The sequence below is a fragment of the Patagioenas fasciata genome, chromosome 14 (genome assembly GCF_037038585.1).
Source record: "Patagioenas fasciata isolate bPatFas1 chromosome 14, bPatFas1.hap1, whole genome shotgun sequence".
Classification (NCBI taxonomy): domain Eukaryota; kingdom Metazoa; phylum Chordata; class Aves; order Columbiformes; family Columbidae; genus Patagioenas; species Patagioenas fasciata.
This window is the reverse complement of record NC_092533.1, coordinates 3,665,065-3,687,100: the sequence shown is the minus strand read 5'-3', so window position 1 is coordinate 3,687,100 and position 22,036 is coordinate 3,665,065. Positions and strand designations below refer to the sequence as shown.

At 62.2% G+C, this 22,036-nt stretch overlaps 4 protein-coding genes across 10 annotated transcripts; all 4 read left to right on the top strand.

Annotated features, from left to right (window-relative positions):
• The first annotated feature begins 1,405 nt into the window (after nucleotides 1-1,405).
• LOC136107876 (ADP-ribosylation factor-like protein 3) lies at nucleotides 1,406-3,594 on the top strand. The gene is made up of 6 exons (XM_065849257.2): nucleotides 1,406-1,518; nucleotides 1,862-2,032; nucleotides 2,121-2,237; nucleotides 2,374-2,424; nucleotides 3,156-3,341; nucleotides 3,439-3,594. The coding sequence occupies exons 1-6, from the start codon at nucleotides 1,501-1,503 to the stop codon at nucleotides 3,484-3,486; spliced, it is 591 nt and encodes a 196-aa protein (XP_065705329.1). The 5' UTR covers nucleotides 1,406-1,500; the 3' UTR covers nucleotides 3,487-3,594.
• Nucleotides 3,595-4,813: 1,219 nt separating this feature from the next.
• LMAN2 (lectin, mannose binding 2) lies at nucleotides 4,814-8,409 on the top strand. The gene is made up of 8 exons (XM_065849436.2): nucleotides 4,814-4,976; nucleotides 5,057-5,175; nucleotides 5,270-5,387; nucleotides 5,693-5,772; nucleotides 6,895-7,056; nucleotides 7,262-7,376; nucleotides 7,675-7,794; nucleotides 7,940-8,409. The coding sequence occupies exons 1-8, from the start codon at nucleotides 4,838-4,840 to the stop codon at nucleotides 8,098-8,100; spliced, it is 1,014 nt and encodes a 337-aa protein (XP_065705508.1). The 5' UTR covers nucleotides 4,814-4,837; the 3' UTR covers nucleotides 8,101-8,409.
• A 415-nt stretch (nucleotides 8,410-8,824) lies between these two features.
• On the top strand, nucleotides 8,825-11,667 carry B4GALT7 (beta-1,4-galactosyltransferase 7). Its single transcript, XM_065849066.2, is given in 7 exon segments — nucleotides 8,825-8,852; nucleotides 8,855-9,092; nucleotides 9,179-9,535; nucleotides 10,151-10,376; nucleotides 10,619-10,702; nucleotides 10,890-10,994; nucleotides 11,172-11,667. Coding segments are annotated over 7 exon segments (1,194 nt in total). The 3' UTR covers nucleotides 11,328-11,667.
• Nucleotides 11,668-11,748: 81 nt separating this feature from the next.
• Nucleotides 11,749-21,878, top strand: N4BP3 (NEDD4 binding protein 3). Of its 7 annotated transcripts, none has more exons than XM_071814648.1 (5): nucleotides 11,749-11,832; nucleotides 18,558-19,004; nucleotides 19,218-19,772; nucleotides 19,991-20,248; nucleotides 20,469-21,878. In XM_071814648.1, exons 2-5 carry the CDS (start codon nucleotides 18,591-18,593, stop codon nucleotides 21,039-21,041), a joined length of 1,800 nt encoding a protein of 599 aa, XP_071670749.1. In that variant the 5' UTR covers nucleotides 11,749-11,832; nucleotides 18,558-18,590; the 3' UTR covers nucleotides 21,042-21,878. The 7 variants fall into 7 exon arrangements, with proteins under 7 accessions (XP_071670749.1, XP_071670750.1, XP_071670748.1 ...); XM_071814649.1 differs by having other exon boundaries at nucleotides 11,750-11,832; nucleotides 18,561-19,004; XM_071814647.1 differs by having other exon boundaries at nucleotides 11,761-12,770; nucleotides 18,561-19,004.
• Nucleotides 21,879-22,036: the final 158 nt, after the last annotated feature.

The window sequence follows — 22,036 nt, the reverse complement described above, 5'->3', positions numbered from 1 at the left end:
GCCTGTGCCACGGATGCCGGCTGAGCCTGGTGCAGAGGAGTGGTGGACGTGCAGCTTGGAGTCACCAAACTGATGCCTAAGCAGTTTTGCCCATCTCCTAGGCTGGGGTTCCATGTTGATCAGCAACCACAAACCAGTCATGGATATTTTAGGATATTTGTTAGGAAATACAAGTAACTAACAGTTAGAGGATAAACCGCAGAGCACCATGGCAACCCACTCATAGAAATGCTAATAACTGGGACGTAAGGTGGGTGATTAACCTATCAAAAGCAGAACCCTAACATTAAGTTGGGTGCAGATCTATGCACAGAAAAATGAAGTGTTCCCACTGCGAACGTGCACAAAAGCAGTGTGGCATTAGCTGCCACAGCCCTGGCAGGGTCTGTGGGCAGGGGGGAACAGAGGGTGGCCCCCACTGCTGCCCCTCTGCCCCCGGCGGTGCCACAGAGCAATGGTGGGGTGGTGGGTGATCCTGCTTCTCCCCTTCCCTTTGTCAAAGCATAGCTGTGTTGTTTGGCTTGGCTTTGCAACGGGAGTTATAAATAAAAATGTCTCACCAAGAGTGCGTGACTCACGGTCCTCACCACAAGGATAACCTCTCTGCTAGGAAACCTGATCCAAGGACTGAACTGCGGCATGCAAGAATCAAAGACATTGCTTAATTAATATATTTAATCGAAATGGTGAACAGATTAGCCCCTTACCCCACATGGGCTGGGGTGGGCTGCTGGGGAAGGTGTCTGTGCCCCTCTGGCCCCCTGTCCTGTGCCATCTCTGACCTCTGGCTGCAAACATCGCAGCCCTTGACCTGCTCCGGTGCCCGGTGGTTTCCCTCTGATGGCAGCAGGAGCTGTGGCAGCGGCTGACGTGGCCTCAAGCAGCTCCAGCCCCAGCATTACCTCCTGCTACCCTCCGAGGGGGCAGCTCATGGGTGCTGGTGTTGCCTCACCCTACTCAGAGGGGGTGTGACATGGGGATGTGCTGAGGCATCATTGTTCCTCTCCTGGGAGGCTGTGTCAGCCCTGTGCACCCAGACACGGCCATACCTGTGGCCTGTTACTGCTGCCTGGACAGCACGCAGCGACCACCGCGGAGGCTGAGGCTGCAGTGCTTCCCCCAGGATCACACGCCAGTTGCACAGCTCCATCCCGCAGTGATGGCCGTGGTGCCTGGGTACCGCATCCTGCCGCTGTGCCGCCATCCCCGAGACAGAGCCTGGCCCCGTGGGGAGAGGGACCTCCTGTGCCCCAGTGCCCCAGCCCGGCGGGACCTGGTTTATCCTGGGGGTAGGCGACGGCGGGGCGACAGCTGGCTGCGGGATTTGCCGAGGGCATTATTTAATGCTGTGGGTAAATGGAGAAACAGCAGCTAATTCTGGAGCCAGTAATCCTCTTCCTCCCCCAGCGACGGGTAGCGTGCCAGTCACGCAGCCACCGGTGAGCCTCGGGGACGAGCCCCCGGGCAGGTCTTCAGGTGTGCCGGAGCGACTGCCAGACCATGGGTGATGCGCAGAAGGTAAGTGGGGTCTGGTGACATCCTGCCTGTGCCAGGGTGGGTGTGCTGGCATCAGCTCCTGGCTGCAGTGCTGGGTGAGCTGGAAGAGCAGGACCAGGGCTGTACCTTGGGATTGTCCCCCCAGAATGCCCAGGAGCTGGCAGGGCTCCCAAGGTAAGAATGGCACACACTTGGGGTACTGATGCTGGGTGGATCTGCTGTGGGGCCACCTTGAGCCTGGACACCTTTGGAGCCAAACCCGGGGCTTTGCTCAGGCTGTAGACACAGGGTACCCATGGCCAACAGGGCACCCAACTCCCCACTCCAAAAGGAGGGTGCTCTGCAGTGACCTGGCACTCCACAGGCCTCCCCCGGCACCCCACGTCCCCAGGGGCTGCTCTCCGTCATCCAGAAGCTGAAGGGTGCCCCAGAGCAGGAGCTCCGCATCGTCCTGCTGGGGCTGGACAATGCGGGGAAGACCACGCTGCTGAAATGCCTGGCGTCCGAGGAGGTCAGCACCATCACCCCCACCCAGGTAGGTGCCACTGGGGGACATGAGCGGCAGGAGGGTGGCAGGTCCTTCTCTCCCCTTGGGTGATACCAGAGTTTGCGTATCTGTGCAGGGCTTCAACATAAAGAGTGTCCACTCGCATGGCTTCAAGCTGAATGTCTGGGATATCGGGGGGCAGCGCTCCATCCGCCCATACTGGAGGAAGTATCTGGGCAGCACAGACCTGCTGGTGAGTGGGGTGGCTGCCCGCAGCCCCTTGTTGGGACCCAGTACCCCAGCAGAGCGCTGCAGCCCCTGCAGAAGGCGGATGGCTGCACAGCTGGGCGAGGAGGAGACACTGACTGTCCCTTTTCCCCCCACGGCAGATTTATGTCATTGACAGTGCAGACCAGAAGCGCTTCGAAGAGACGGGGCAGGTATGAGAAGTCTGGGCAGGGGGTGGCTGTGGGGTCTGAGGCAGCACCGCTGTGGGTGCTATGCTGTCCAAGAGGTATGAAGGGCTCGTGATGGGGGTCTCAGCATGCAGAGCCACCCCACCCCATGGCAGATCCATGCCCAGCAGCTCTCCCCGAGGTGGGTGTGATGCCTCAGGGGTACCTGACACAGGGGTGACAGCCCCTGATGAGAGTGACCCCTCAGTCACCAGCCTCGCGCCCTTCTACCAACTCCCCAGGTGAGTGATATGACCAAGCAAAGGTTTACGAGTAGCAAATTAAGAGTCACAAACCCTGGGAATGAAGCTGGAGAGGGGAAGGTGAGACTCTGAGTGCCAGTCTTGGCTGTACTGGCACCAGATTGTGGTGTGGCTGTGCCAGACAGCCCAAGGCTGACAGCAGCCTCCTGGAGCTGTCCTTTGCCCAAGGCTCTCAGTGCTGGGAGCATTTCAGCCCTCAGGTAGCACCTTGTGAAACTTCTGGGCTCTGTCCAGGGCAGATGGAGCTTCAGGGGTGCACATCTCTCCTGCTGGATGTTGAGACCTCACAGCTTCTTTGGCTGCAATATAAGCACCAGAGAAAGGGGAGCAATGCACTTTTTGGGGGAGTGAGATGCCCCAGCCTGCCCTGGGCAGCCCAGGCAGGAACACAGAAGCTCCAGGGAGTTTGGCAGCAGTGGCTGGCGGCTCTGGGAGATGGTTCTCTCTTGGCAGGAGCTGGCAGAGCTCACTGAGGATGACTCCCTCACGGGGGTCCCGCTGCTGGTGTTTGCCAACAAGCAGGATCTAGTGACTGCAGCACCCGCGGCCGAAATTGCAGAAGGGCTGAGCCTCCACACCTACCGGGACCGGGAATGGCAGATCCAGGCCTGTTCAGCCTTGTCTGGGGAAGGAGTGCAGGTAGAGATGGGGGCCTGAGGGCTCTGCAGAGGGAGAAAAGGACCCAAGGACCTGCCACGCTCTTGAGATTGTGCTCATGTCTCTCTCTTCCCTCCAGGATGGAATGAACTGGATTTCCAGCCAGATCATGAACAGGAAGAAGTGAGAGCTGCAAAGTGCCAGACTGGACAGAACTGCAGGTCCCTAAGCCATGGCCACTCTCCCTGGGTCCCTAAATCCTCCCCCAAAAGCCCAGCTGGGCCCTGAGCCTCAGACTGCCATGCTCAGATGGGCTTCCCACCCAGTCTTTCACTCATCGGTTGGCTTCCCCTTCCCCTGGGCTCCTTGTACACCCCCAACGCTCCTGCAGCCCCCATGCTGTCAGAGGGAAGCACGTGTCCCACTGTGTTAAGGGCTTGCACACCTTCAGAACAAGAACCCACTCAGGACCGGTGCACCCCCACCACTGGCACACCCCGCAGAGGCTGCTGCAATGCACACGCTGTCCGGGGCACGCTGGGCACCCCCCCCGGCACCGGCTGCACCCTCAGACACCGCACGCACAGCCAAGTGGGTGGCGTGTGTTCCCCTCTGCTCCTGTGGGATGCGACTGGTGCTGCCCCAGCTGTGGCAGTTGCCTCGGGAAGGGCTTGGATTCGGTATCCTCTGCTGCCCAGAGGAGATCCCGCATGTGCACAAGATCTGGGACAAGCACACAGACATGGACGTAACATGGCCATAGAGGCATCCATGGAGGTGTTTCATCTGCTGGTGACGGCCTTGATCGCAGCCACGCTGTGTCACTGAGAGGCACTGCTCGGGAGAGCCCCTGGGAAGCGCCTTGTCCTGAACACATCGAGCTGGGGCTTCTGCTGCCCTGCTGAGGACGCCCATCCCGAGGGCTGGAAGATGCAACCAGCATGGCTGAGCACCCCCGCCGCTGGGGATGGGTGGAAGGCCAGCTGCGCTGGGGCTGGGGCCTCCTGCAGCACCGGGCCGCGGCTTGCAGACCCTGAATAAAGCTGCCCGTGACCCGAGTGCCGCCTCAGCCAGTCCTTCCCGCGGTGCTGGGCCAGCGCTGTTCCCCGCTGCTCTGCGGCCCGACGAGGCCTGCGGGGCCCGGGCCCGGGGCCGTTCCCGGAGCCATCTTGCGTGCCGTTGCCATGGCGACGGGCTGCCGGAGCGGGTCACGTGCCCCGCGGGCGGCACGAGCCGCGCACGTGACCGGCACGAGGCGGGAGAGCGGACTACAGATCCCGGCGTGCCGTGCGCCACAGCGCGCAGGGCGGTGCACGCCGGGAGGCGCTCTGCCGCTCCTCCCGCCGCCCAGCTCCACCGCGCGGCGGGAGCCGCACACCCCCCTGGCCCCGCCCCCTTCTCCGCCATAGGCGGGCAGGAGTGACACTCGCTCGCGGAGGCGGGAATGCGGTGATGTGAGCGTTTCTGATTGGTGGGGCAGGCAGCCGCTCCCGGGCGGGGCCGTGGGCGGGAGCGGGGCGCGTTCCCGGAAGCGGAGCATGGCGGCGGGTGCGGGCGGGCTGCTGGCGGCCGCGCTGCTGTTGGTGGTGGCCGGGCCGCGCCCGGCGCCCGCCGAGCTCACGGACGGCAACAGCGAGCACCTGAAGCGGGAGCACTCGCTGATGAAGCCGTATCAAGGTGAGCGCGGCGCCGGGCGGGACGGGACGGGAGCCCCGCGGCGGCCCGGGCTGAGCCGCGCTCCCTCTGCCCCTTCACAGGCGCGGGCTCCGCCGCGATGCCGCTGTGGGACTTCCAGGGCAGCACCATGGTCACCAGCCAATACGTCCGCCTGACGCCCGACGAGCGCAGCCGGGAGGGCTCCATCTGGAACCGTGTGGTGAGAGCCCGGGGGAGACCGGGAGGGGCCCGGGGCGGCCCCAGCGCCTCTCCCGGCTCTTACCCTGACGCCTCTGGGTGGTCTCTCCACACAGCCCTGCTTCCTCAAGGACTGGGAGCTCCACGTCCACTTCAAGATCCACGGGGCCGGCAAGAAGAACCTGCACGGGGACGGGCTGGCCCTGTGGTACACGCAGGAGCGGCTGGTGCCAGGTACGGTGCACAACAGGGGCTGCCTAGCTGAGTTGAGGCCTCCTCAGCACTTGCATGTGTCCAGGGAGCTGCCCTGGTGCTGACTGCCCTTGTCCTGGGAGGTTTCTCGCCAGGGAGGGCGTTTGAGCTGCTCTCTGTCTGGTTTCAGTAGATCAGGATGACGTGTCCTGTGCGTTCTGCCGGGAACAGGTGCCCTCAGTCATCTGCCTGGCCATGAACAGCTGTCGCAGCTCTCTTCAGTAGAAGTCTTTGAGCACAAATTCCTTCTGAGAGCGTTCTGTCCCCTGTGTTCTGTCCTGTTCCAGGTCCCGTCTTTGGCAGCAAGGACAACTTTCACGGACTGGCTATTTTCCTTGATACGTATCCCAACGATGAAGCGACAGAGGTGAGTGGTTCAGGGAGCTCGTTCGTTGCCCAAGGGGCTGTTTCCTCACAGCTTCGTGTTCCAAGTGCTTCATGGATGGACCAAGGAGAAGTCTATCTTAACATGAGAGCGTGCTGCTCATCCTGTCATGGGAGCTGGTAACGGGAAGAGTTTGTATGTGCATTAACAGAGATAAGAACGTCCACACTCCGTCTTCTGCTGTTGTTGACCACACAGATGTTTCCAAGGCCTTTTCCCCTCAGGATGAGAGGGCGGCACAGAGCTGGTGTAAACTAGGCACCCCCTATTAAGTTAGAGGAATCCACCTCAAAGAATATTCATCCCGAGTGTCATTTCTTGGGCTTCTCCATGCTTTGGTTGGTCATTCCATGTTGTTCCTGGCCGTATTCTCTGTTTCCAACCTGGGTGTCTCTAAAAGAGAAACTCTGAGGTGGCTTTTTACTCCAGAATTCCCTGTGGCCAAAATACAGATCAGTTACAGGGCAGTTGGTCCTTTTCTTCTCTCCTGCTTCTTGTTCGTGGATCTCATTACAGCACAATCAGAAAACATAACTGTGTTGGTGAGATCTGTTGCACCAAAACCGTGACACTTAAGTCATAAAGCACCTGGAAATGCCCCATCTCCCTCTTGTCTGATGCTCACTGGGAGGTGAATTTGTGCCTTGGGTTGGACTCTCGTGGTGTATCTAATCACCGACTGCAAAGCCCTGAGTGTAGTTGTGCTGCTCATGTGAGATTTGTGCCCATTCTGGGTCCTGTGCTCTGTTCTTACACTTCTTGCCCTGTTGGGTGCTCACTCCACACGTCTGGGGCTGTCTGGTTGCCCTGGCCACGTGGTACTGTGGGGGCTTGCAGGGGTCTCCATGTGGAAGGTCAGAAATGGCTGCTCTGCTTTAGCCAGAACAACCTCTCAGTTTAGAATCAGTTTTATGTAAAAAATGAGCCTTGATTTCGTTGTTCTGCCCTCCTTACCCAACTGTGCAGCAAAGCCACGGCTCTGTTGCTGTGCCTGGCTGAGATCTGCTCTCGCTCAGGTTCCTGACCAGGCAGGGGAAGGTGGCTCTTGATCTGCAGCTGGAAGGCTTCTGCAGACCAAAAGCAGCAGCGCTCTCCTCCCCACAGCGCGTCTTCCCCTACATCTCTGCGATGGTGAACAATGGCTCCCTGACGTATGACCACAGCAAGGATGGGCGCTGGACGGAGCTGGCGGGGTGCACCGCCGACCTTCGGAACCAGAACCATGACACTTTCCTGGCAATTCGGTACTCCCGGGGCCGCCTGACGGTGAGATGCGGTGGATACCTTCAGGGTCTCTCACACGTTAGACAGGGCAATGCTAAGGAGCAGGTGTTGCTGTGTCAGTAGGTGGCCTAGAGGTGTTTTTTGAGGCTTGACCACCTGCCTCTCCTGCACCTCTGGCTCCAAAAGAGCTGCGGGTGGGCAGGATGGCAGTGTGTGTTCTTGGTGTGACACTCCTCTGGTCTTACAGGTGATGACGGACGTGGAAGACAAGAACGAGTGGAAGAACTGCATTGACATTGCAGGGGTGCAGCTGCCAACTGGCTACTTCTTCGGTGCCTCTGCTGGCACTGGAGATTTGTCTGGTGAGAGGGAGGGGGCTTTGCTTACGGGAATACCTGCTGTTTGAGGCCTGGACTGTAACACTCTGGAGGCATTTGATGGCTTCCTTCCCTGGAATTATTAACCAGGCTATTGAAACCCTCTTGTGTTGGGGCCTGTGGCCTGGGGGATGAGGCATCTGAGAGCTGAGGAACATCTCAAATCCCAGCTTTGTGCCTGGGGTGTGAGGGTGGTTTGAGAGGGAAGGAGCCCTGTCAGAGCACATCTAGAGCTGTGTGGACATCTCTCGAGTCCCCTGACAGCGTTTTGGTTGTTTCCTAGACAATCACGACATTATCTCGATGAAGCTATTCCAGCTCATGGTGGAGCACCCTCTAGAAGATGAGAGCGTTGACTGGACCAAGATTGAGCCTAGCGTCAGCCTCCTTAAATCACCCAAAGGTGAGCTCTGGCCTCAGAAACCTCTCTGGTGGAGGGCTGGCACGCTGGGGCCGGGCTCTTCAGACCTGTTGAAAGACGTCAGAGCTGCAAGACCTCGCAGGAGCTGAGGTTGGGTCAGTCTGTGCGACTGTTCTTGTCCTTGCAGACAACGTGGATGACCCGACGGGCAACTTCCGAAGCGGGCCTCTGACGGGCTGGAAGGTGTTCCTGCTGCTGCTCTGCGCGCTGCTGGGCATCATCGTCTGCGCTGTGGTGGGAGCTGTGGTCTTCCAGAAGCGCCAGGAGCGGAACAAGCGTTTCTACTAGCGCAACACCCGGGCCTGTGCCCAAACCCATTTTTTTCTATGGGGAGCTGTAAAAACTGTGGTTTCTAAAAGCTGTTTCTGAGAAATACCAGAAGTATTTTCTTATCTGTCTATTTGGCTGTTGGACTGGGGGGTGAATCCCGCTGCAGAAGAGCCCCTTGCCCCCGGGCTGTGGTGCAAGGGGGGTGCCTGGAGGTCGCTCCCCTTGCTTTTCCAGTGCTCCCTCCACTGGATGAGACCCGTGGCGGAGAGGGCGAGCGGCGGTGGCTGTGAATATTGGGAGCTGTGGGGCATTAAAGGACTGACACCAGCTGTGGCTCTGGCTCTGTCTGGGCTGGGAAAAGGGGGTTAGGAAGCTGGGGGGGCTGTGGTGTGGAGCAGCTGGGGGAGGCCTTGGGTGTTGGTCTCTTCTGCCAAGTAGTAAGGGATAGGACAAGAGGAAATGGCCTCAATATTAGGAAAAAATTCTTCCTGGAAGGGGCTGTTGGGCATTGGAACAGGCTGCCCAGGGCAGTGGTGGAGTCACCATCCCTGGAGGGTTTAGAAGGCGTTTAAATGAGGTTCTTAGGGACATGGGTTGGTACTAGAGTCAGGTTATGGTTGGGCTCGATCATCTTGAGGGTCTCATCCATAATTCTTGGGTGGTGCCCGGGGGGGGTCGCTGGGCGGGGGTTGATCCTTGTGGGCTCCCAGAGGGTTCGGGGCGGACACCCAGGGAGGAGGGGATGTCCCGGAGGGTTCGTTGCGGTGCCCGAGGGCGGACGCTCCGGCCGGCAGCGGCGGGGAAACGTGGCCCCGCTATCCGGGCCCGCCCCCGGCCCGCCCCGCCAGGCGGAAGGGAGCGTGGCGGAACGGCGGGGCCGGGCCGTGTTTCCGGGCGGGGGGAGGCGGCGGGGGCGCAGCCAGCGTGTCCCGCCGCGGGCCGGTGCGGGGCCGGCCGGGCGCCATGGGCCCTGCCCGCCGCAGGGCTGCGCTCCGCCTGCGCGGCGGCGGGTGAGCGGGGGCGCGGGCGGCGGGCGGGCGGCGGGTCCCGGGGCGGGGGGGTCCCCGGCGGCCGCTGACCCCACGTTGTGCCCCAGGTCCCCGCTGCTCCTGGGGCTGCTCCCCGGCCGCTTCTCCGTCTTCCCGCTGTTCTTCCTGGCGCTGCTCCTGGGCTTCGCCTCCCTGCTCTGGCTCCAGCTCAGCTGCTCGGGCGAGGGGCCGGTGGCCGGCGGGGCGCAGAGCCCGGGGGTTCCCCGCCAGCCCTGCCCGCCCCCCGCCCCGCTCCCGCCGCCGGAGGACGAGCCGTCGTGGGGTCCGCATCGCCTGGCGCTGCTCGTCCCGTTCCGGGAGCGCTTCGAGGAGCTGCTGGCCTTCGTGCCCTACATGCACCGCTTCCTCAGCAAGAAGAGGATCCGCCATCACATCTTCATCCTCAACCAGGTGGATCATTTCAGGTAGCGTCTCCCCTCGCCGCAGCGAAGCCCAAAAGGCAGCGAGGGGGCCCTTCTCCAAAACTCTGTGCCCACCAAACAGGTCACCTGCTTGTCTCCGGTGAAGTATAGGATCTGAGCAACATGGAGGTGTGATGCTCTCCCCAAATTTACTCACTCTAGAGCTTCTAGAAGGACAAAATGGTATTTTGTTTCTATCTTCCTAAGGAAGAAGAGCATTATCTTCCCTAGATCTTTCAGCTTTCTCCCAAACATCTGGGGATGCCAAAATCCAAAGAAATACTGTGGGCTGTTTGGAAACGTAGTCGTTCCCCCCTGGCTCGCTGTCCGGTACCTGCGTGCAGCCCCGGTGGGGCCGGCCGGGACTTGCCGTAGCCCCTTGGGGTCCGCAGTGGCCAAACCCCTGCATGTCGCCATTGGGCTCAGCGTGTCCCGTATGGAGGGAAGCAGGGGTGCATTTTGGGACAGACAGCCCTTGCGCTGCGGAGCCAGGGAACGTCGTGTCTGTGTGTCCCCATTTGGGGACTGGTTGAACATTCCGCATTGAGGAGCACAGGAGCAGGACATGAAGGGACGGTGGCCATTGCGTGTGGCGCTGAGTCTGTGGTCCCGCGGCAGGTTTAACAGGGCATCCCTGATCAACGTGGGCTTCCTGGAGAGCGGCAACGACACCGACTACATCGCGATGCACGACGTCGATCTCCTGCCCCTCAACGAGCAGCTGGACTACAGCTTCCCGGAGGCTGGGCCCTTCCACGTGGCGTCCCCGGAGCTGCACCCGCTCTACCACTATAAGACCTACGTGGGCGGCATCCTGCTGCTCACCAAGCAGCACTATGAGTTGGTGAGCACGTGGGTGGGACACCCCAGCCAGTTTGGGGTAGGAGCTGTGATGCTGTCAGGGTGAACAGTCGTACATTTTGCACTCCGTGCTTGGGAAGGAGGGAAAGGAGTCAAATGGTTTGGGGACAGGAGAGGGGAGGTTGCGCTGGTGCTCAGGGCTTGTGATGCTGGTGCCTGCTCCTCTGCGGTGTGGGGAGTTGTGCTGAATGGGACCTCGGTGATACGGTGTCCCTCTCATTTCAGTGCAATGGCATGTCCAACCGCTTCTGGGGCTGGGGACGGGAGGATGATGAGTTTTATCGACGTATCAAAGGAGCTGGTCTCCAGGTAAGGGGTGCTCTGTGGCCTCCTAGGCGGAAATTGCCATTCTCCATGTCTCCCCACCTGGTCCCCAGCTGTAGCTGCCCGGTCAGTACCGGGGGACGGCAGCTCTTCTGCACTCCCCACTCCGGCAGCAGGTGCAGTGGGTACAGACAAGTTTTCCAGTAGCTTTAGAGAACTTTTGCTCTTCTAGGTTCGCCGTCCCTCTGGAATCACAACTGGATATGAGACTTTCCAGCACCTGCACGACCCAGCTTGGAGGAAAAGAGACCAGAAGCGCATCGCTGCACAGAAGCAGGTGAGACCTCAGTGTGGCCAAGGGAGACCACAGGAGATGTGGGCTGTGATCACCACGTGTGCTCTACGCCCTCCTTGCTCATATCCTTCCCTACCAGCTCTGCGCTCCCTCCCGGGCTCTGGCTGCTTCCCCTCCACTGGAAGCCAGCATGGGCTGAATGGTCTTTCTTTTCTTCAGGAACAGTTTAAGGTGGATCGGGAAGGAGGTCTGAACAACGTGCGGTACCGAATCGAGTCACGGACAGCCCTGAGTGTGGCAGGAGCCCCCTGCACCGTCCTTAATATCTTGCTGGACTGTGATACAGATGAGACCCCTTGGTGCACGTTCGGCTGAGCCCATATCCCGTGCGCCAGTCGTGTGCGCTGTGCTTGTGCCAAGATGCCGGGGCTGCCGCCGTGCTGCTTGGAGCAGGCAGGATTTTCGCAGCAGCTGAGCATGGCGGTGCTGGTGAGATACAGAGGAACAGAAAAGGCTGAGAACCAGGCTTTGCTGGGACCGACAGAAGAGGCTGAGAGTGGGACTCAGTGGCGTCACTGCGGACGCTGGTGCTGCCTCCTGGGGCAGGTGCAGGAGAGTTTTCCTGCTCTGGACATGACTGAGCTGCCACTCAGCTCAGAGGACAATAAAGAACGATCAGGGCACCTGTGAGCTGTGAATGCCCTGGGCCATGTCACGCCACTCCTTCTTCCTGCTCCCTTCACCTCGCTGGCTCCAGCACACCCTTTTCTGGCTTGGCCTCAGCCACACTTTGCCTGGAGAGGTGATCTGTTCTAGTTTGGAGGTCAAGCCGGTCTGAAACGGGCTTCAAGCGAGATGGTGCCTGTGTTTCAGCTGCCAGGTACCCCCAGGGCTGTGTTGTGATTGCTTCATTGCAGGAAGCAGTTGTGATCAAGCTGTGCCCCAGGCCCCAGCGTCTGCAGCTTTGCTGGGTGTCAGCGGCTGAGGTAGCTCAGGACTTCTCTGTGGAGTAAGGAAGAGAGTTGTGGCTGAGCTGCCCCCTTTCCTGCTTGCCTTCTGTGGCGTGTGCTGCCTCAGCCCTTTTTCAGGGGATGCTGGAGAAGCTGATATCCCCCCAGCATTGCTGGTCCTGTGTGAAGTGTCCTGGGAAGGACTGGCTGCTGGCGTGGGTGAAGTGCAAGAATTAGGATGGTTGCCACTAACCTACCTGAGCTGAGGAGAACAAGGGCTTCGCTGGGCGAGACAGGGGCAGGAACGCTCCCCTCGAGGTGGGAGCAGGAGGGTTTGGGGTGATGATCTGTGCGGGGTAAGGCTGCAGGTCTCACCCCTCGCTCTAGCCGCCCAGCCCTGCCTCACCAATGGGTCAGTTTGTCCCATGGCGAGGACCCGGGCTGCCCCTTCCAGCAGTGGGGTGGGGTATTTATTTTTGGAGTGTGTCACAGTGCTGATCCCCCGCTGCTGGTGGGGCCTGTGAGGGCTCTGCTCTGGGCTCAGGTCCTGCACTGTGGATGTGGCCTGGGTGAGTGAACGGCTCAGGGAAGGTGCCCAGGCAGAAGGCTGTGTCGGCCATGGGGTGCTGGTGAGCAGAAGGGGGCCAGGCAGCTACACCCTGCAGACCCCAGGAGCCCAGCCTGTGTGGTGACCTGGGGACAAGAACAGCCCATGGGAGGCAGCTGAAGCACTTGACACTGCTGGGAGAGTGCCCTGGGACAGGAGATGCGAGGAGGAGGAGAACGCCCTCTCTGGCTGCTGGGAACGTGCCTGGGTTGCTCTGCAGGGCCAGATCCACGAACTGGGGAAGAAGGGAGGACTCAGCAGGTGAGGAAGGGCCCTGGAGGCTGCCAGTTTGGGTTTGGTAGAAATCAGCCACACCAGCACCTTTTGCTGGGAGGTGGGGTGTGTAGAGCTGGGCAGGGGGGCCACTCGTCCTGCTGGGGTCCTGACTGTCGAGCCGGAGCGGGAGCAGTGGCTGTGGAGCAGCGCCTGGTCTGTGCCTGCTTGTGCTGGCAGTGGACAGGCACAGGATGCTGCTGCTCACCCTGATCTGCTGAGGGGTGGCAGGGTCACCCAGACTCTCAAGGGAGACCCCTGCCAGCACCGGGCTCCTTTCCTCCATCAGCACCTGGCCTGGCTGCCTGCTCAGGCTGCTGGGTGGAGGGGTGCTGTGCCGCTCCAGAGTGGAGGGTGCCGGGTGTGGGACTGCACTGCACTGCTCTGGGGTCCTGGAGTGTGTTTTGGGTGCTGCTGGCTCCTCAAGCTGGGCAGACCCAGCCAAGCAAGCCAGTTCCCCTCTGCTCAGCCCCGTCACCAGCGCTGGCACCGAGCCCTCTGCATTTCCTGAGCCCCTTCTGTCCTTGTCCTCCTCCCTGGTGCTTCCCAGAGCGGTTGCTTTGCCGGGTGCCTGCAGATGTCCCCAGACTAAAGCTGTCACCATCCCGGGAAGCCAAGTCACCCTGGCGACATGGCAACTCTGGGGCGGAGCGCTGGGATGAGGGAAGAAAAAGCATCGGAGCCAAGTGTGGGGGTCGTGTACAGTGTAAGGGCAGCGGGATGGAGCATCGGGAGAGATCAGACGCTGTCTGCTCCCCCTGAGGAGTCTGGAGCTCTGCAGACTGGGGTGCGAGGGGCTGCCTCTGGTGGGGGTGGTGGTGCAGGACAGGGAGGATCGGGCTGTGCTGCTTTGCATCCTCCGAGGCGCAGGCAGGCCCAGCGTGGGCTCCTCCCCAGCTCGCGGCCTCCTCGGCGCCCCAGGGTTGTAAGAAACTATTATCTTGCCCATATAATAGGCTCAGGCGGGGTCTCTCGGCAAAGCATATTTTATTAATGATTTTGCAAGACTGAGTGTTCTGCCTAAGGGAGGCACACTGAACACGGCAAAAGCCCCTGTTTCTATTCCCCCTAATCCCAGCTGCAAGTTCCCTCCCGTTCCCCATTGGTTGGGTACTCCAGGGTTTACAGCCTACCTGACACTTCCCAGATGTCCTGCCTCAGTTTACCTCTGTACTACTCCAATTCTAATGACTCCCTCTCCCTATTTATATATTTCCATTTAATGTATGGTTTCTTGGCTCTCTGGCTACTACCTTCCCCCCTAACTTAACCTTTAATGACAGAAACCGGTTTGCATTAGTACATTTCCGTGATTAGTGCAAAGAGGCTTTGTTTTACATCTGAAGTCTGATAGTGGGTGCCTTGGTCTCGATATGCTGGGTCAGGTTTCAGATTTACGCTTGCGAAAACAACATTCTTCCTTTAATAGCTCCTTACAGGGTGATGTGGGGACCTGCTGCCCAAGAGCTCCCAATGGCCTCTCCAGCCTCACAGCAGCACTGGTGTCTGGCATTAAGAGTGCAGGCAGGCTCGGACACATGGTGCGCTGCTCCGGAGGTGTTCCCAGGACCCATCATGTCCCTCACTGTGGTTAGCTGGAAGGAGATGTTGGCCCAGCAGCCCCGCTCTTGTCTCTCCATCATGCAGGTTTTGGGATCAGCCACCTGGACACCAGCTGCTTACTGGTGCCTGAACCGCGGCCAGGCGTGGCGGAGGCAGATCAAAGTATTTGTCTGAGCCGTTCAAAATAGATGACACAGTTCCGAGCAGGTTTCAGAAAGATGTCGATGTGCAGAAACAGAGAGCATATGTGCACCTCGCACTTTGCTCAGTGCTGAAGGCTCCTCTCCCGCTGCCTGGCAGCTATTTCTCAGCTCCGCTTGCAGCCCCCTCATCCTCCAGTTGCTTTTGTGGAAGAGGCGCCGTGCTGGAGACCTGGCTTTCCTTTTATAGCCCTGAATGTGACTCGGAGGTCGCTCAGCTCCGTTTCCCCCCACGCACTTTGTTATTAGCAATGGCCCAGCGGGAGGGAATGAGGTTTTTCCCCATCACCTTTCTGCAGATGGAGAACACCCTGCCTGCTGTCCTGGGAGCCCTGTGGAGCCGAGCCGGAGGCCTCCTCGTGTTCCTGTGCTCTTTGCAACCCTGAGGAGGGGGTCAGGATGCTTGGAGGCAGAGAGAGCCTGTGGAGACCCAGCTCTGCCCCTCTGCAATGTGTTTTCTGGGGCCCAAATTGCTGTCAGCAAGGCCATGTGGGGGCTGCTGTGGGCATGGCAATTGGCTCTTTTTTATTGCTGAGTTGTTTTGAACCGGGTAGTGCTGGGAGCAGTTTGCTGGCAGCCACATGTTGCTGTAGTGTCAGGGGGATCAGGGGGCTGAGGGGAGCAGAGAGGTTGAGGGCTTGGGAAAAGCCTCTGGGGGGCTGGAGCATCTCTGCCCAGGGAACATCCCTGGCTGGTGGCACATCCCAGGGGAGCTGCCATCCCATGGAGATGTGCCTGGGGGAGCGGTGAAGCCGTGGTGGCAGGAAACGGCACAGACGGGAAGGAGGGGTGCGGCTGTGACCAGCACCCGTTGCAGTCACCCCGGTATCGTTGTGACCTGCCTGGACCAAGGCTGTGGTGCGATGTCATTCCTGCCTGTAACCACAGGCGTGTGTCTGTCCTTCTGGCAGTGACCCATGGGCTGCTGGGGGTGCCGAGCTCTGCGCAGCAGGATGGGGCATTGCAGATGCATTTGTGGTATTGGTAGGATGGGAAATATCACCGTTGCGAAGTGCGCCCCTATTCAGAGGCCGCGTGTGCTGCTGCTCCAGCGTGCAGCTGGGCGGTGGAAAGGAGCTGCGGGGAACAGGGAGGCCGGGATGGAGGGAGCGGTTGCGTGCCTGGCGCTGCACCGAGGAGAACGTTCACATGTGAGCCTGGTGAACAGGGACCGGGGACAGTGTGTGTGTGTGGGTGAGCACTGGCAGCACAGCTTGAGGACTCTGGTGTGCGGCGGGGGGAGCTGGCAATGAGCAGGGCTCCAGTGTGCGAGCACACAGGATGCGTGTGTCCCCAAAGCCAGGCTGGGGACAGTGCAGGTGTGATTGTTCCCCAGGGAGTGATGGGTGCCATGCATGGGCTGCCGTGGGGATGGAGCAAGGCTGCTACAGGTGTCTCAGTCCCCAGGGCGGCTGGGACACTGGGTGACCAGGTTTCCCTCTCCCCCCCCCAATGCCGGCATCCCCAAGTTGGGCACACTGTAGGGGTGGTGAGTGACAAAACCGGCTCCCAGCCAGGACATGGCAGGGCTGATTCAGAGGGATGAAATGCGTCGTGTCTCACCAGCTCCAGGCTAGGAGCTGGGTCAGGTGGCAGCCCCACAGGGCTATTCCTTGCCCCCCATGCACGCTGCAGCCCGTGGGGCTAGCAGCACTGCACAGGCACCTGCGGCAGCTCCTGCGCACCCGTGGGTGCTGGGGTGGGGGGAGACGGGACCGTCCTGCAAGAGGGGACTGCAAAGGGTGCCCCACGGAGCCGAGACCCCTCTGCCCTCTGCGGGGGCTTGGTACAGTAAGCGAGGCTGAGAAAAACGCTTCTCCCCCGGCGGCCTCGGCTGTGCCCGGCGTGGGCGATACGGCCTCCTCCTACGGGCCCCCGCCACGCTGAGGGGCGCCTGGAGCCGCTGCCGGTCCCGGGGCTGCAGCCGAGGGGCTCGCGGGGTCTCCTCGCGTCGGGGGTTGCGCAAGGGGCGGCCGGCCCGCCCCGGACACCGCCCCGCCCGCCGGTGGGCACGGCCGGGCCTGCCCCCTCCTCCTCCTCCCGCCCCTCCGCCGCCCGCCTCCGCGCCGCGATTTGCCGGTGCCGGCTCCGCCCGTTGCCCGCGCGGCCCCGGCCGAGGGGCGCGTTCAAACGCGGCGAGGGAAGGAGCGGGGAGAGGAGCCGAGCGGGACCGCAGCGCCGCCGGCATGGTGAGTGCGGGCCCAGGGCGCTCCCGGGGCGCTCCCGTGAGCCCTCCCCGGTGCGCTCCGGTTCGCGTCCCGGTGAGCCTCGATACGCCTCCCGGGGAACCCCGATGCGCCCCTGCGGGGCGTCTGCCGGTGCCTCCCCACTCGGTGCTCTCCGCCGCGCGGCGCTTTGTCCCGGGCTGCGGCGCGCTCAGCCCGGGCCGGCCCCGGGGACCGACCTTCCCCTCCGCCTCCTCCGTGCCGGAAATTCCGGGCGGGATCGGCGGGGGCGCGCAGGGGGGGCTGCGGGGAGGAGGGTGCGTGTTCCCCGCAGCCCCGCGGGTTCTCGTCCGGAGCGGATGGGAAAGGGTTTGTGGCCGTGTCCTGCCCGGGCAGGGCTCGGCGGGGGCACGGCTGGGGCTGGGACCGGAGCTCATCCGCCACCCCGGGAAGGAGCCGGGCGGGAAGGAGCCAGGCTGGCCAGACCGGTGTTTTGCCGCCTGGGGGGTGACACCCTTCCCGCCGCAGGCAGGACACCTCGGGTTCCCCCGGCGCTTCCCAAACCTCCCACAACCTGACCTACTTCCTCGGCCGACGGTGCCGGGAGGAGCCACTGCAGGGCTCGGCCGAGCTGCTCCCGCGGATGCCCCAGTGCCGGGGGCTGGATGCGGTGAGCTTCCCCGCATGGGGACATCCATGTCCCCCATCCCAGCGCACAACCGGTGGCACCACAGGCAGCCCAGACCTTCCCAAAGGATCCATCCCCACTGCCCTTCGTGTGCTGCCGATACCCGGAGCAGGTGCTGGGCTGGCGGAGGGAGGTGACAGCGCAGGCCGGGAGCTGTCAGACAGGTTTGTGCGTGGCAGCAATTAAAAGCGGGGTGTTTGTTTACCTGGTGCGTGGTGTTGAGAACCAGGACAGCTTCCTGGGTGTAACTCGGCGCAGGAGCCCTCGGCAGGGCTGGGAGCCACGGCGGGGGGTCTGCCTGGCCCCTACCACGCTCTGCGTGTCCCCTCCGCCAGGGCTGCCCACAGAGGGCTGTGAGGACCATCGTTTCCCCCCTGGGGAGCCAGAGCTAAGGCTGAAGGCATTTTCCCGTCCTTCCTCCCCGGCCACCTGCGCAGGAAGCTGCATTGTCCTGTCTGCATCCTGCCCCTTCCCACGATCTCTGGCCACGGGGTCTTTCACACGCATGTAGCAGCTGAGCTGTGGCCACCTCATCCCTGCCCCGTGTTGGGATGGGAGCACCTGCAGATGCAGCAGGGCCATGGGGAGGGTTTGGGAACTTGCCCTGCATAGGGCAGGAGCCCATGGTGGGCAGAAAGAGTCCCCGTGGGGCAGGAGAGATGCTCATCCCCTGCGAACCCGAGGGAGGCTGAGCCAATGACCCGGGACTGTGCCTCCCCAGCATAATTTTGGGGAGGGCTCTGGAGTGTGTCTGGACCGTGGGGTCCTGGCGGGGTGGCTCGGTGCCACCGGGCCGGGCTGGCACCAGGCCCAGGCAGGTGCTGCCGGCTCCTGAACTCGCCCGCCTGGCTGGGCGGCAGGTGCCTGTTTTGGTGTCGGCCTCGGCCCCGGCCTCGGGCGGGAGGTGGGGCTGGGTGTGGGAGGGAGGCGCTCTGCCGTGGGGGGGGCAGCAGTGGGGAGCCCCCACCCCGCTGTGGCTGGCCTGGTGCTGTGCTGTGTGCGGTGCCCTGCTCGCTTGGCTCCCGGGTCCCCCAGGGACCTGGCAGGTCCCTCCCAGCACCAGGAGCCTGTGTTGGTCCCTGGGGCCAGCTGGGAAAGGGGGTGCCAGGGGGCTCAAAGTCCCAGCTGCCTGGTGTTGCTGACTTTGTCTCTCCTCCAGCAGTGCTGGTACCGGGCTTTTCTCTAATTCTCCATGGCAGCAGCACAGGGTCCTGTGACCTGTGAGCCTGACACCCGCGTCCTTGGCACCTACCTCTCCTCGGAGCCCGTCGGTGTTGTTGGCAGCATGGGCAGCGTGGGCAGCCTGGTGGAGAAGCAGGATCTGTCCCCCCTGGAGCTGCGGGCCCCGCTGGGGGGCTCGCGGGGGCTTCGGCAGCCCGACGGCTTGCTGCGGAAGGGGCCGAGCCAGCGGGAGCTCTTCAGCTACCTGCATGGGGCCAAGAAGGAGACGCGGTTGGAGCGGAAGCACCAGACATCAGGTGCCTGCTACAAGAGGGACTATGAGAGCGACCGCGAGAACCGGTCCCCCGAGCGCTGCTCCCGCGAGCATCACCGTGGGGCCGACTTCTCCAAGAGCTCCCTGCCTGAGAGGGGCCGCTTCGACAAGGTGAGGTGGCTGTGGGTGCCATGCTGGGCCCTGAAATACATCTGAGAGGGGATGGGGCTGGAGGAGAATGGTCCATGCCCAGGGTGGGATATGGGGATTTGGGGATGTCTGAGGATATGGGGCTGGGAGCGAGTGGGTTCTCCCTGGCTTGGGGCCCCTGTGTGTGCTGGTGGGGGCTGTTTGGCTCATCCTGACCCTGCTCTTGTTTTTCAGTGCCGTATCAGGCCCTCAGCATTCAAGGCAGTGGCCGGGAAGGGGCTGGTCTCCATGCAGGGCTTGTCCTCGTCCAAGGGGCAGAAGCTGTCCAAGAGCAATGGGAGCCTGCATACGCTGCTGTCGCAGAGCAGCACTGCGGCCTCCCAGCACGGCCCAGTCCGCACTCACCTGCTCCACGCCATCAGCCTGGATGAGGCCTCTGACTCCAGCCACAACTCCATCCAGAGCTTCCCTTCCTACAGCTCCCGCCTCAAGCCTGCCCAGAGCCAGTTCAGCGCCTCCATGGGCCACATCAACCACATTGGGGGCTCCTTGGACAGGGTGTCTCGAAGCCCCAGGGACCCCCTGGCCCCTGAGAAGGCACCTCTGTCCTGCAAAAGCATGGCCACGCTGAGCCGGCTGCAGAGCCCCGGGGAGCCCCCGCCACCCTACGAGTTCACCTACTCGCTGGAGGACGCGGTGAAGCAGCTGGAGGACCGGCTGCATGAGACAGGAGGAGAGCTGCGGCAGCTCAAGAGGAGCCTTAGCGAGACTGAAGACCCTTTCACACAGGTGAGCCGTGGAGATGGGGCTGTGCTGGGGTGTGGGGCCATGGTGTCTGTGGGGAGGGAGCTGTGAAGGAGCCGGTGTCCTGCCATGGTGGGTGATGGGCTGGGAATGTCCAAGCATGGGAGGACCCAACATCACAGGACCTTCTGGGATCCCTCCCTGGGGCTGCCCTGCCCAGGTGCAGGCTGTGGACCCTCACCAGTGTCTGCCTGTGCTGGCAGGTATTTGAGGACAAGCAGCGGCTGTGGCTGGACGAGCTGGAGGATCTGAAGCAGATGTACATGGCCAGGCTGCAGCAGGTGACGCAGCAGGCACAGCGTGGGCAGCGGGCGCTGCAGCTGCAGCTCTACAAGGCACAGCAGGAGAAGAAGCGGCTGCAGGAGGAGCTGAGCATGCAGCAGTGCCAGTGTGAGGAGGCCAAGCTCCGGCAGTCCCAGGGCGAGCGCGTCAGCCCCAAGCTGGAAGAGACCAAGTGGGAGGTGAGTCCCTGTCCTTCCCTCTCTATTGCCACCCTCCTGGCTGTGGAGCCAGGCCAGGGGCAGTGATTCCCTGCTCTAGTGTCACTTGTGGCCACAGGACAGAGGGAACGAGCCAGACGTGATGCTCATGGTCTCTCAGGGATGCTGTGGTGACAACCTGGGGTGATGCCACCCATGGGGTGCTGCTCCTCTAACTGTCACCCTTGCCCGTGTACCGCAGGTGTGCCAGAAGGCAGCGGAGATCTCTTTGCTGAAGCAGCAGCTCCGGGACACCCAGGAGGAGATGGCTCAGAAGCTGGGGGAGATCTTCAGCCTGAAGACGCAGCTGCGGGAGGCCAAGGCAGAGGTCCAGGCCAGGGACTCCCAGCTGGCACAACTGGCAGACTCCCTCCAGAGACCCCCAGAGCCTGGCACCTCGCTGCCGCTGGGTGATGACCCCATGCCGGGGTGCCAGGACTTCCCTGGCTGCGAAACTGATGATTCCAAGTGCCGGGGCCTTCACAGCGACACGGCAGAACCCCTGGAGCGGCAGGTGGAGTGGCTGTGGGCAGAGCTGCTGCGGGAGCGGCGCCAGGGCCAGCTGCAGGCTGTGAACTTTGAGCTGGAGAGGAAAACCTGGCAGGAGGAGAAGGAGAAGGTGCTGCGGTACCAGCGGGAGCTCCAGGCCAGCTACATGGAGATGTACCACCGGAGCCAGGCACTGGAGCGGGAGCTGCGGCAGCTGCGGTCGGAGCCCAGGGATGTTGGGGCCGACACGCCGTGGATCGAACGGGTGGAGTCCTCGAAGATCTGAGCAGCAGGATGCCTGCGGGACTGTGAAGGGGGAAGGTCTCTTGCTGCTGCAATGGGATGATCTCAGGGTCTGCACAAGGACCGGCCGCTCGGCGCTGCCCTGGGGCGAAGGACTGATTGCGACAAGGGAGGTTTTCCTTCTTGCAGCACTTCAGGCCCTTCTGGGGGGAGTCTCTGGAGCCAGAAGGGCCACCTGTGCCAGGGTGGGGGGGTCTTGCATGTGCCCCGTGCTCTGACCGCAGGAGCGTTTGCCCTGTGAGACATTCCCTATCCCTCCTGTTCTGCTGCTCCATTCCCTACAACCCAGTAACTTTGTGTCTTGCTAAGGGGAGGCTCAAGCCTCATCCCCAACCCTGCTGGTTGCAGTGGCCACGCTGCCCGCGCGGTTCCTGGAGCTGGTGGTGATGCAGTGCCCTGTGCTTGCCCTGGTCTGTGTCGGTGCCACTGTGGAGGCACAGGAGGAAAGGCAGGCAGGTGCTGGTGCTGCTGGGAGGGGGGCAGCTGTTCTGGTTTTTCGTGTCAGCAGCATCGTGGCTGCTCTGTAACAGAGGATGGTTAATGCAGCTTCCCTGGGGGACCCCGGAGCTGAGAGGGGTGACTTGTGCAAGGAGGGATGGGACCCAGGTGCTCTGCCATGCTGGAGGCCTTTGGGGAGCGGGAAGAGGACTGGGCTGGGGTGTCCCCACGGGTCCCCTCGAGGGGTGAGGGGCAGCTGAGCCGGGCCGGTGCGAGCAGCGCCGGGCGGAGCCCCGCGCCGGGCCCGGGCAGCGGAGCCGCGTGAGGCCGGGCCCGGCCCCGCTGCGCTCGGCCTTCCCTGCAATAAACCCGGATTTCATTCTTCGGCCTCTGCTTCCTTCGGCTCGGCGCGGCGCGGGGGACCGGGGCTTTCAGCCACGCGAAGTGGGGGGAGGCGGCCCGGGGCTGGCGGAAAAACCCGTCGGGACATCGCGGCAGCTGAGTCACCGCAGCGCCGGGCCCGGTCCGACCGGCTGGTCC

What these genes read in the sequence shown, in the direction of transcription:
- LOC136107876 (XM_065849257.2), top strand. An exon ending in TGGGCAGCACAGACCTGCTG is followed by an intron (nt 2,238 to 2,373) that starts GTGAGTGGGGTG and finishes CCCCCACGGCAG; the next exon opens with ATTTATGTCATTGACAGTGC. An exon ending in GCTTCGAAGAGACGGGGCAG is followed by an intron (nt 2,425 to 3,155) that starts GTATGAGAAGTC and finishes CTCTCTTGGCAG; the next exon opens with GAGCTGGCAGAGCTCACTGA.
- LMAN2 (XM_065849436.2), top strand. Translation starts at nt 4,838, where the DNA reads ATGGCGGCGGGTGCGGGCGGGCTGCTGGCGGCCGCGCTGCTGTTGGTG. An exon ending in GCTGATGAAGCCGTATCAAG is followed by an intron (nt 4,977 to 5,056) that starts GTGAGCGCGGCG and finishes GCCCCTTCACAG; the next exon opens with GCGCGGGCTCCGCCGCGATG. An exon ending in GCTCCATCTGGAACCGTGTG is followed by an intron (nt 5,176 to 5,269) that starts GTGAGAGCCCGG and finishes CTCTCCACACAG; the next exon opens with CCCTGCTTCCTCAAGGACTG.
- N4BP3 (XM_071814648.1), top strand. Translation starts at nt 18,591, where the DNA reads ATGGCAGCAGCACAGGGTCCTGTGACCTGTGAGCCTGACACCCGCGTC. An exon ending in AGAGGGGCCGCTTCGACAAG is followed by an intron (nt 19,005 to 19,217) that starts GTGAGGTGGCTG and finishes CTTGTTTTTCAG; the next exon opens with TGCCGTATCAGGCCCTCAGC. An exon ending in CTGAAGACCCTTTCACACAG is followed by an intron (nt 19,773 to 19,990) that starts GTGAGCCGTGGA and finishes CTGTGCTGGCAG; the next exon opens with GTATTTGAGGACAAGCAGCG.